The sequence below is a fragment of the Chionomys nivalis genome, chromosome 11, assembly GCF_950005125.1.
Source record: "Chionomys nivalis chromosome 11, mChiNiv1.1, whole genome shotgun sequence".
Lineage (NCBI taxonomy): Eukaryota > Metazoa > Chordata > Mammalia > Rodentia > Cricetidae > Chionomys > Chionomys nivalis.
The window spans coordinates 25,733,148-25,745,854 of record NC_080096.1 but is presented as its reverse complement, the minus strand read 5'-3'; the positions used below and the strand labels follow the sequence as shown (position 1 = coordinate 25,745,854).

Below are 12,707 nucleotides of genomic sequence, written 5' to 3'. Positions count from 1 at the left end.
CAGGCAGAGAACTGGTCCCTCGGGCACAGGCCCCCACCCTGTGAGGCATCCTGGGCACGGAGGAGCCCTGGCCTGGAAGGCAGGACACCAGGGCTTTAAAGCCAGCTCTGTTCTTGGGCCAATAGTAAGACTGACCTTGTACAAGTTTCTACCGTTTCTCTGCCCTGCGGGGATAGTATCTAAGGATAGGGCCAGGGATCTAACCATCTAAATGTATATATATATATATATACTTGCCTGACACATGGGAAGGCTTCAGTTTCTTTATCCCAGTGACACACTGTGGGACCTTAATCCATACTCACTCCCTCCTCCCCCAGCAGCAGTTTTGTCAACACCTGTAGCTTAAATAATAACTATACTCAGTACCTCATAGATGCCAGGTGCCTCATGGCCACATCCAGGGCTTGCACAGACTCCAAGGGCACAGGGATCTGGCCACTGACCAGGGCTTCATGCAGCATACGCCAGCTCACAATGGCCAGCCACTTGATGGCGACCTTAAAAATTCTATCTTTCCCTTCCCCAGGGATTGTCACCTCAAAGTCAACCTTCAGAACAGAAAGAAGGAAAGGGTCACTCTCACATTCCCACAGCCTGGTCCTCCTGCACCATCCACTGGCTCCTATTCCACTGACACGCCATAACCCTTAAAGTCACCACGGGCTCACAAAAACAACAACCAAACCAAACCAAACCAAACCAAAAAAACCTACAGCATAGAAAACCTACAGCCCTCTTTCCAAGGATGACGCTTCAATGTTTCTGGCCCTCTCAACCCGGAAGGAAATCCTTTGGGTCTATGTTTTAAGTCTTACCTTGATCTGTTTGGAGACAGGCACACAGTACACTAAGCATCAACCCTGAGCCTCTATGTCCCCAAAATAAACTTTTCAGAACAAAAGAAAAAAAGGATCCTTGGACTACGAGACCCTAGGTGGTGTCCATGTGCTCTGGCCCACTGCAGACCCAACGCCCGCCTGGCCACATCCCTAGCCTTACCCTCTCGTTGCCAATGGGCAGTGCTGTGACAGTGTAAATGTTCTTCTTTCCATCATACACAGGCTTGCGGTCCCCGAAGATCTGAGGCTTGAAATGCTGGACCATGTACTCCACCACTTCCCTGTGGAAGACAGACGTGGCATGTGGAGTCTGAGTGGATCACCGCAGGCCTCTGGAAACTGCTCAAGGTTCAGGCACTGTCCCATCTACTATGCTCACTCATAACGCCTACTCTACGGCAGAACTTCTCAAGTGTCAACATTCCTATGAATCGCCAGGAGGTTTCCTTAATAGCAGCTTCTGATTGGCAGGTCTGCAGCATAGCTTGAAAAGCCACATTTTGACATCCTAGGTGTTGCTGCTGGTCCTCAGACCACCACGACCCTCACGGACCTTCGAGGGAAGAAGGGCTCGTTCCCAGGTCTACCCTGAACCTTCCACAGCCTCTAATTCCCTGTCTGTCAAACAAAAACACAATGGGGAAAGAGCTAGCCAAACTAGAAATACAGTAAACTGGAGAGTGAGTTCATCTCTCCAGCTCTCTGAAGTTCTACCACTGTTTTCTCTCCATTATCTCCTTATCCCCAGTTTCACTTCTGGCATTCTCCTATTTACATCCCGCATAGCCATCATATATTCAGACACCCAACTATCTGACCTTCCGCTTTCTAAACCAAACTCTTAAGGACTGCTGTAACATCAAACATACTCACAATGGTCCACTAGAAACAATGGCAAAGCAAGTGGTTACAGTCCCAACCAGGTTAGTGCTACCCAGAAATTCATCTTGATTACTTACATCCCTCATAGACTGATTATATGAAACCTTTCCCACCAACTTCTAACAGCCTTCTGTCAAAAAGCTCTAACATCAATGAAAAGAGCATTGAATAGCAGCTAAGGCCACTTTGAGTTCTCAGACACAAACACAAACATGCTTACATAGGTACTCACCCATCTACTAGCATTTGAAACACCTCTTCCATAGATTGTAACATATACATTTATTTTTATATACATGTTTCACAGATTATTATATACATATATATAGAAACATGTTTTAACTTCTTTCATTAGAGAAATACAATTTAAAATTAGATCAAGATACAACTATCTACTTATTCAAACGTGAAAAAGAAAAAGAATCAGATGTACTAGGTTGGTGTAAGTATATGCAATAGAACCTCTGAATTCTTGCAAGGTTGGGGTGAATGAAAATTGGTTTTATTAAAATCAGCTTCTGATTGCAGGTCTACAGTGTAGCCTGAAAACCTACACTCTAACATCCTAGATGATGCTGCCTCTAAAAATTGACAAAGTCTCAACTTAAACAGTCTTGTACCAGCAATCCACTCCTAGGATTTTAGCTTACAGATACACTTACTTAGTGAAAATATGTATCTTTATATAATACTTAACAGTTTCAATCTTGTAGCAAAAGCTTAGACTCAATCTAAATATCCCTCAATAAACCAAGCAAGGTATAAGGCCATTCCACGGAATATACAAAAGAATGATGCAGATATACTCATACTAATACGTACTATTTTCCAATATATTAGCTAAAAAGGAAAATGGACAATATGGAATAAAGTATATAGGGTTGTACATTAATATTACATATATATATATGTTTCTGCATGCACAAAAAAATCTGAAAATACACTCCAAATTGCTTCAAAAATGTTCTGGGGACAATAGTTTTTCACTGCCAATTCTTAAGGTTTTTAACGTAAATATGGTTTCAAGTCATAATCAGTTTAATCTGCCTCTTCTAAGACTAATCCCTCCCATTGTGCATCCCACAACATCCTGCTGCCTTAGCAAGAATTTCCCACTCTTATTCCTGCCATCTCTAACCTTGTCTTTAAACCTCTCCTCTACTAGCTCCTTTCCCCGAGACTCATTCTTAAGTCTCTACTCATCCATTTCAACAAATGCTGGACTGTGCTGGGCACTGTACACCGCTCGTATAGTGTCCTCTAGCCAACATGCCCCTTTCCCTGTCGAATAGGTTGGACTGCTGTCATCCATGTGCATCGCTTACCGGTTGACTCTGCGGGGACACTTATCCGGCTTGATGTCCACCTCGTAATGGTAAACGTCAATCTTAGGAATGTCCACCTCAAAGTAGTTGGCCAGAAGTTTGATTGGTTTGCCCACAGTGCCAATGCCAGGCCGGCGAGGTGCCTGGAACACCTGCTGCAGGGGCGGCAGGTAGGCACCTGCAGCTATGAAGACAAAGAAGCCAGTGAGGACGGATATGGCAATCTTCTAACTGCTGTGATTAGTGAAAGCACAGGCCTCTCAGACCCAGACCCAGACCCAGGGAGCAGGGGTCTCTCTCCAGTTTCTCAGCCCAGCAGGGGGCTTCCTTCCACTAGCTCAGACATTCCCAGGCTCTTAAACTTCATCAAGTACATGTGTAGTGAGTTCCTATCACATGAAGGGAAGGGGCCAAATCTGGTGGCTAGTTTACAAACCCTTCCTTCTCTGTATACTAGACTGAGACACCTATCTCTAGATCCAGGTATCTAGCAGAGCAGAATGCTCAGCTCTCGGCTAGGAGACCCTTCACCCGGTCACCATCCAGAACACAAAATGGTGTCAGGACTTTGTAATAACATCCTCTGTTAATGTGGACAGGAAAAATACCCCAAGAGAGCCCTGGCTGGGAATGTCAATGCCAGTGCCTGAGACAGGGCTAAGTCAGATGTGGAGTGCTTGGAGCTGAAGGGAGATAAAGGAAGACAAGGCAGGAGGGAGACGAAAATAAAGAGAGGCTGGCAGGGGTGGGAGAAAAGATCAAATCTGGAGGTCACAGGAGAAAATGGCTTGAACTGGCCAGGAAAAGGAGTGAGGGCTAGATAGTTGGGGGTAGGGAGGGACTGTCTCAATGAAGAATGAGGAAAGAGCTAGAGGCTATGGGCAGGAGGAAGAACAGTAAGGGAGACACTGAGTCAGGAGAATATAAGACCCTTCCCATGCTTCAATCTTTCTACACAGAGGGGCCAGACAGCAGAGGGGATCGATTTCAAGACAGAGGGGACCCTTGGGAAAGGGCTAGGAGAGGCCAGCATGACTGCTATTCCCAGTGTTGTTTTCTAGCTCTGTGTGTGTGTGTGTGTGTGTCTGACTGACTAAGTAAGCCTTTGTCCTCAGCTACTATTGTTCTTGCCAGTAGAGGACCAGCCCAGGTGGAAGGAGAGAGGGATAAACTCGTCCAGAACCTCCTCCCTTAACAGACACAAAAGACTGGGGTGGAAAGGGGGTAGGAGGGCATGGAGGGCATGGAGGGCCTGGAGGACATCTTCAGCAAGGGTGTCAGGAAGAGGCCAGAACCAAGTGTAGGAGGTACAAGCTTACCAAAGCTGAGGCACTTGGTCTCTCTTCAACCACTGGTCAAGTCAGCCCCAGCCCCTTTCTACAGAGGAAAATCCTAGTCCAGCTCAAAGGCTATGGGGCTTTCAGAAAACAGCTACAAGGGACCTGAACTACTCACACCTATACCTGTCCCAGAAAGAACTCAACAGACACTGCAGACAAGCCCACGGGCAAACATTCCTATCACATACAACCTGGCCCTTTAAAGTTTCTACACATACTCCTTGCTATCCTCTGGACAGTTTCAAAAGACTGGGCCATCCCTGACTTGGTCACCACTCAAGCTAATGTCAAGCATAAACACAGGTATTCAGTATACTCGTAAAATAAACAAAAAAGTACACCCATAGGCACACCTCAGGAGTGCACAACCACACAAGCATGCTTGCAACTGTCCCAAACGAACACACAGGAGAAGCATTTGACCTCTTTGCTGGGGGATAGCTTTCCCTTCCAAACTCTGGACTGGGAGGCAAATCCAGGGAGAAAGGCCTCTCCTCCACCCCAGTACTAGAAGTTGAGCTGAAATGCTAGGGAGTGGGGCAGACACTCCCCTCAGGGCCTTCTCGTCCCCAGAAAGGGACAGCACACCAGTGCCTTAGGGCACTCTCCTCCCCAGGAGTAAAAACGGGGAACAAGTCTATCTTCATTTCATCCCCAAACCAGGGAAGCAGGCGGGAGGAATCGGCCACCTCTCTGCCCTTCAGCCCCCTGGAAAGCACCAAAGCAGCACAGAGCTCTCCACTCCCCAACCTCGCCCAGCCCCCAGCTTTTAGTCTGAGAAAGGAAGACACTTCCCCTCAGACCCAGACAGGGACAGACGGCCACTTTGTGATGCAGATGAGGGCCCCAGCACAGAGGACAAAGCTCCAGCCCAGGGGGAAAGGGGCGGGGCCCTTCCCTGCAGACAAAAGCAAGAAGGGAGGGGCCCTGAAAATGACACTCCCCCTCCCCCAACCAGCACTGAGAAGGAAAAGTAACCGAGCTCAAGGCCCAGGCCCTCCCCAACAACTCAGAGACTCACACACCTCCTGGAGAACCTGCCAGCCTACTCAAAGGGCAGGAGCCCCTGGTAAGTTAGGTGGTGAGTAAGAAGAGGCTAAGAGACCAATCTCTCCAAAAATATTTGTCCACAAACATTAAACACCCACATTCATAGACACAAATTACAGAATATGCACATGAGTTTAACCATATGTTCACACTTGAATGTGATCTCTGAGTCAATTAATAAACACGCACTCTATGTCAGGGCCTCCATGCACCAGGCAACTGCTGCCACCACAGGTAAGTCTGACAGCATCTCCACCCTCAGTGCACTCCCAGGCCAGTCCACATGCCTGAACACACCTGTGCATTGAAGGCGCATCGGGCCACGAGCAACAGTGCCTTGGTTTTGAGGCTTCTCAGAGCAATACTTCAACATCTTCCTAGAGAATAAATAGTACCACTGCCCAGCGCCAGAAGGAAGCAATTATGGGGTCTCCATCACAGTTCCCAGCCTGAGTTTCGATTGCATCTTTTGATGAGGCAAATCCATGCAACTAACATCTTCCGACTGACACAGCTGAGGCCATGCTCCAGCCCTTCACCTAGAAGCTTCTTGCTTGTAACAAACAAATCCATTTCTTCATCACCCCAGAACTCACTAGGCATTCATCAAACCAAAGTCATTAGTAATCTAGGACAGCGAGCCTTCATCGGCGTGTCTGGACGTGGGCGGCCTCACCACCCTACTCTAGCCCACAGGTTGTTTGGAGCAGTCTCCAGCCTGGAGAACTAGAATGTATACTCCACCGCACAAGGCTATTGTGTTTGGAGAAACACGGTCACGACACATCAGAGACCACTGAATGAGAGACTTGAGAGTTTTAAGATCAATACCTGGAAAACAAAGATGTTTCCCAAAATCTTTACAAAGTAAACCAAAATCCTGTTGCCACCCCCAAATCAAATGGAAGGAAGGGGTGCAAGATAACCTGAAGGAGTCTGGGTCCAGATTGTCCTTTCTACTACAGGTAAGAAACCAAGAACACAAAAGTTATCATAAGTCTACAGCCCATCCTGAGGACTCCAGTAACCTCTGGGCAGTCCTGCCTCGGTTTCTCCTCTATTCTTATTCTACTTTTCTCCTGCCTAAAATTAGGAAAAATAAGTTAGGACTACTATCAGGGTCAATAACCATGTCCCCACCTCCAACAACCTGTCTATCAAACAGACTAGCTTGGCAGCCTTGGGTCTAATGACATGCCCCTGACATGGGGAAAAGATCCACTGGGAGAAACGAGTCACAAAAATACACAGAGATTACACTGTAACGTAAAGAACCAGTTCAAGAAAAAGGACATTATCCTTGGATTACAAGCTCCCATCTCTCCTCAGTAGTGGTCTAGAAACTTGAAAAACATGTGGGTCTGGTCTCTCAGTGACCAACACTTTTCTAAGGCCTATCTTCAGGGAGAACCAGCTCCCCAAAGCATGGCTTCGGTCCCAGTCTTTCCTCATGTGGCAGAAAAAGGCACTCTGGCAGTTTACCTCAACCCATTCTTTGGCAAACTGCTACTGCGGGGCTTAAGGACCAAGTGTCAGAGACCCCAAGACAGGGATGAAGGCAATTTCCATTTGTACTCTGCCAACAGAATCTATGAGAGAATGCACACATCAGTGCGCTCCTTTTCCCAAGCCAAACTGGGCAGAGGAGGGGTAGGGGTATTCAAACAGCCACGCCCCCACCACACAGGGCAGCTCTTTAGGCTGGTACCTCCGCGCATGCTCCCGCGCCACCACTCAAGTCCCCAGCCTAAGGAGGAACTCCCTGGGCTAGATCCCCCCCCACCCACCGCCCCCTGACCCTCACCCCCGCTTCAGGCCCAGTTAGGGCGGAGCACAGAGCCCGGCTCTGGCGCCTTCTCCCTAGAGACATTAGCTTAGCCCAGCCCAGCACGGCCGAGCCCCCGCCCCTGGCAGGCGGTAGTTCCAGGCCCATCTGTGTCGCCCCCCTCCTCTGTTGGACACCTGGAGCCCGCCCCCCTGCCACCTGCCGGGCCTCCCCATAGGCCTCCCCAGACCTCACGGAAGGACTCCTGTGCATTCAGGCCCTACTGCCAGATTACTTCCCACCCTCAGGACTGCATACTGCTTCCTAGGACAAACAGCCCGGCTCTCAGATCTTCACATGGCTCTCCGCCGGAACTGCACACAGCCCCCTTCAAAATGGGCCCCCTAGCCCCTGAGAGCCCCTCTCCTCACTCTGGAACCATGCTCTTGCCGCGGGAGGCCCCAGGGCTTTGGAACACACACAGCTCCCCGCTCCCAAGGGCCCTTACCTGCTCCCGAGGGTCCCGCTTCCATCCCATATACCCGTGTGGAGGACAGGCGGCCGGGAGACTGAGGAGTCCAGCGTGAGGGGCCTAGGTGCCTCACACTTGCACTACTCGGGCTCCCGGGCCGGGCTCGGCTCCCCCCCGAAGCCCGGCCGCTCGCGCCGTCGCCCCCGCAGCCTCCGTTGCCGCCGCCGCGGAGCCTGCAGCAGCTCCCCCTGCGAGCGCCCGAGTAGCGGCGAGTGCGCAGGCGCGACCGATGGGCCCAGGGGGCGGACGGGAACGAGTCAAGCGGGGCGCTCGACGGCAACAAAGGCCAATGGAGAGGGGCGGGGGCGCGGGGCCCACGCAGCGGCCCCTGGCGGCCACCCGTGGCCGTGCAGCCTGACTGGAGGGCTCCGGTGGCGGAACCGCGCAGTGGCGTAAGTGGGGCGGGGCTGGGCGACACCCCTTCCCTGGCTGCAGCCTGGGGCCCTGTCTTTTCCCTAAACAGGTCCCTGGGAACCTACCCGCAGCCCCCGCCCTCGGCACAGAGCCTGGCTCCCACCTCATTCCCGGACCCTCTTCCCCTCCAACACCCCATCATCACCCAGGGGCCCTGCCTCCCACCTCTCCCAATCACCCTCATCCTTTAAGTCTTGGCTGCCTCTGGGAAGTCAGTATTTCTGCGTCCCTAGTCGCTGATCTCACTGACGCCACCCTCTCTTCCAGGCCGCGTGCCGGGCGCTGAGACCACAGATGTGTTAGAGACCCTGCCTACTCTGGAAGATGTCACAGTTTCAACTCAAGTGTAGAAACAGAGCTCTCTAGCTGCAGGACCCTGGAAGCACCTGCCTCCACTTTATCATCTGCAGAATTTTGTTCTTACCAAATCACTTAAATGACTTTTGTGTCAAAACCCAAAGGCCAATTTTCCATTATTTCCCTACAGCATCTGACACTATGCATCGTCCTTTTTTTTTTTAAAGACTTTCCTTTTTTTTTTTAAAGACTTTCATTTTCTTAAGTCTCTTAACGCCTGTCCTGTTCCGCTTTCTTTAATGACTCCTGTTTTTTTTTTTGTTGTTGTTGTTCACTGCAATTCCAACCCGAGATTTATGTTCTACTCCCCCTCTCCTCTTCGTGGCTTCATCCACTCCTAAAGCCGCAGTATCTATCTCTAACCACGTACAGTCTGCTGGACAGCTCCAGGCGGGTCTAACTCTTCAAATTTAAGTCCAACCCGCCCCCCCCCCGCAAGACATACGCACTTGTCCAGTCTTAATGAATGCATCTTCATGCCAAAATATGTCAGTGCCCATTTCCCTCGCCTATTTGTACTATTTAGCTATGTCCTGACGTGCTTACCTCCTGAACACTCTCAAAACAATCCCCTGTCATGCCCATAGTTCCCTGTGTGGATACCCTCCATAGCAGAAACATCACCCCTGCTTTCTTGGTAATCTCACACACCTTTGGTCATATCCTTCCCATTTGGTCTGCTGCACACAAGATAATTGTAGTGAGACGCAATTCAAACATTTCTCTCTCTCTTTCTCTCTCTCTCTCTCTCTCTCTCTCTCTCTCACACACACACACACACACACACACACATTCATATATATTTTGAGACAAGGTCTCACTATGTACCCTTGGCTGACCTGAGGCTTGTTATGTAGACCAGGTTAGCCCCCAAATCCCACCCCAAGCACTGGGACGAAAGCTGTGTGCCACCAGACCTATGTATTTTCAAAGTCTGCTTTACGCCAGGACTTAGGAGATGGAGCATGCGCAGACCAGCAAGATGAATTCATGACACTAGTTTTTAGCATGCCTAGCCTCTCTTCAGCAGAGCTTCTCAAACAGCGACCACCACAATTACCTGGAAGGCTTGTTAAAACATTGACTGCTGTGCCCTGCCGGCAGAGTGTGAGTCATAGGTCTTAAGTGTTTTTTTTTTTTTTTTGAGACAGGGTTTCTCTGTAGCTTTGGTGCCTGTCCTGGAACTAGCTCTTGTAGACCAGGCTGGTCTCGAACTTACAGAGATCCGCCTGCCTCTGCCTCCCAAGTGCTGGGATTAAAGACGTGTGCCACCACCGCCCGGCCCATAGGTCTTAAATTGGATAAAAGAATATATGTTTCAGTTAGTCGGGGTGGTACATTCCTTTAATCCCAGCACTGGGGAGGCAGAGGTAGGTGGATCTCTGTGAGTTGAAGGCCATCCTGGTCTACAGAGTGAGTTCTGAGACAGCCAGGACTACATAATGAGACCCTGTCTCAAAAAAATATATATTAAATATATTAATAAATTAACAAATATATTTAATATCTTAAAATAACTTTCCAGATGAGGCTGCTGTGGCTAATCTGAGGACCATACTGAGAACAACTGCTCTCCAGTGGAGAAGAAAGCTCTAGAGCTATCTTGGTTTCAATCCTCGCCCTGCCATTCACTAGCTCTGTGACGCTGGACAAACTGTCTCACGTCTCTGTACCTCAGTTTTCTCTCGGGCAGCACGTGGTGATCCCGTGCTTCCATCGTCGGGTTGCGGTGAAGATGAAAAGGATTCACAGGAAAGCTCTAGAGCAGTGCTCGGAAGGATGCAAGCATAGTAACAGCTGCTGCCATGCGTCTAGCCGCCTCCCACACACATGGAACACATCAGAGGCATTTCTGCCTCCTTCGGTGTCTAGCAAATGTGTGCCTATAATGATTAGTAAATTTGGTTTAGCTGAACCAAATAGAGCATTAAAACAACAACAAAAAAAACAACAACAACTTTCAGAGAATAACAAGACCTTGGCCTGGGTTGAGTGAGTGGGAAGCATTCCCTAAGAGCCTGAGTTTCCTTTTGTTAAGACACAGCCTTGTGTTTAATTTTAAGAAAAAGAACTGGTCACCACTCATCTGGTCTCCAAAGTATACAGTGGAGTGGAGCCCAGCTTTCAGAGTTTTTCCGCAGACTGCCTCCATCTTTAGGCATTTCACTCTCAGCTAAGAAAAGTGGTATAAGGAAAGTCAGAGAGCATTTTGCTTTTCAGGCTGATAAACAACTTTCAGGGCCTCTCTTTTTCTAATCATTAAATTACAGTTTTGTGTGTGTGTGTGTGTGTGTGAGTGTGTGCACACACATGTACGCACCGTAGCATGTGATTGAAAATCATAGGACAATATAGATCACAGTTATTAAAGGCTTGGCAGGTCATCAGGCTTGGCAGTGGGTGCCTTTGCTGCACTGAGCCATCTTACTGGTCATTCAGTAACTCAATATATATTCCTGGACATCTATTGGCTCACTCTCTCCAGTTCAGTTCTTGCATTGTTTATTGCTAACATACAGAAGGGGTCTACCATCTGTATAGTCCATAGCTAACATACAGAAGGGATCTACCATCTGTGTAGTCCAAAGCTAACATACAGAAGGGATCTACCATCTGTGTAGTCCATTGCTAACATACAGAAGGGATCTACCATCTGTGTAGTCCATTGCTAACATACAGGAGGGATCTACCATCTGTGTAGTCCATTGCTAACATACAGAAGGGATCTACCATCTGTGTAGTCCATTGCCAACATACAGAAGGGATGTACCATTTATGTTTATCAGTCTAATCACCTTTCCTCTCGGAACTTTTCAGAACTGAAACAATAAGAATGGCAACAACAACAACAATAAAAAGAGAACTGTATCACCATCTGTGCTTCCCTCTTCTGGACATTAAAAACATTGTAAAATACAGACACATGGCCTATGCCCATACTTCACACACTCATAAGGCTGAGGGTAGAAGAATCTGTTGAGCCCAAGAGTTTGCTACCAGCCTGGACAACACAGTGAGACCCCCTTAAAAAAGAGGGGGTGGAGGGAGAGAGAGAGAACAGAAACAAAATGTGAACAAAGAAACCATTGTAAATAAATGGAAAAATTCAAGGAAATAAGCAGCAACATATAGCATTCATTGACTAGTAATAACCAGGAGCAACGATGTCAAATATGCAGTGTGATCTAGAAACAGGCAGAGAGATATTTGTGATTTTTATTAAAACGTGTGTCTGATCAGATAAGAAGCATATCCCCCCCCAAAAAAAAAAAAACTGAGGAAAGGAAAGACACCTAGTTCCTCAACACAAACACAAAATAAGGTAATAAGGACTACCAGGCTTGGTATTCTAGTCAACTATAAGAAGTTGAGTCTAATCTAGCCCAGGATAACCAGGGTAAATTTCCTAGAGGCATGGGAAAATGAACAGAAGTTAACCCGGAAACAGAGAGATAAAAGAAAGGTGGACGAAGCCGTGTTAGCAGACGGTGCAAAGGTCAGAACCTGAACGCCAGGTTGGAACTCTCAAGACTGTTGGTGTTCTAACATAAAGACAAAAGAAAGCAGTGAGCAAAGAGGCTAGAGAACCCACGTCCACATCTCCCCACTCTCTACCTAGCCCTAGCCAGGGGAGGGGCTGCAAAGACATCAGGAGCTGTCCCTGGTTCTGACACCCAGGCTGGAGATAAAAGACTCAGAACAAAACCAAGGCTTATGCAGCAAACTTATTTACCCCCAAGTCCTGAATTTGGCCTGGCTGGACCTAGAAGCACTGGAAAGGCTGCCTCTGAATAGAATGGTTACATTCAAGAAAATCTCAGTCTACGGAGAATAACTCTAACTTTAGGGTCGGTCTTCACATTTTTGACTTTCAGCAACAGCTGTGGTGGCTCTGAAGCCCCCAGGGCTCGGCATCCCCAACTTTGAAGTGCATCAATCTGAGGAGATTCATGGCACAGATCTGCTTTAAAAAAAAAAAAGAAAAGAAAAGAAAAAGAAATAGCTTAGGGTAAGCTATAGGAAAACCAGAGAAAACCATCTACCTGATAACAGAGGCAGATGTATAGCTTTATTACATCAAATGAACCCAAAGATGGTAGCCAACAAAGGGATATCTATCTTAACCCCACAGGAAATGCAAACTGACAACTCAACTTCTTTTGCTTTGGTTCTTTCCCCTCTCTTCTCTGTGTCTGTACT

At 48.2% G+C, this 12,707-nt stretch overlaps 1 protein-coding gene across 2 annotated transcripts in view; it reads right to left on the bottom strand.

Annotated features, from left to right (window-relative positions):
- The window catches only part of LOC130883383 (protein argonaute-1), a 33,438-nt gene extending 25,508 nt beyond the window's left edge, over window positions 1-7,930 (bottom strand). For both annotated transcript variants that reach the window (XM_057783701.1, XM_057783702.1), the window contains exons 1-4: window positions 7,713-7,930; window positions 3,050-3,233; window positions 1,003-1,123; window positions 370-551 (exon numbers count right to left, since the gene is read on the bottom strand). In XM_057783701.1, coding sequence (XP_057639684.1) covers window positions 370-551; window positions 1,003-1,123; window positions 3,050-3,233; window positions 7,713-7,737 — 512 coding nt within the window. In that variant the 5' untranslated portion in view covers window positions 7,738-7,930. The remainder of the gene's footprint in view (window positions 1-369; window positions 552-1,002; window positions 1,124-3,049; window positions 3,234-7,712) is intronic.
- Between the last annotated feature and the right edge of the window lie 4,777 nt (window positions 7,931-12,707).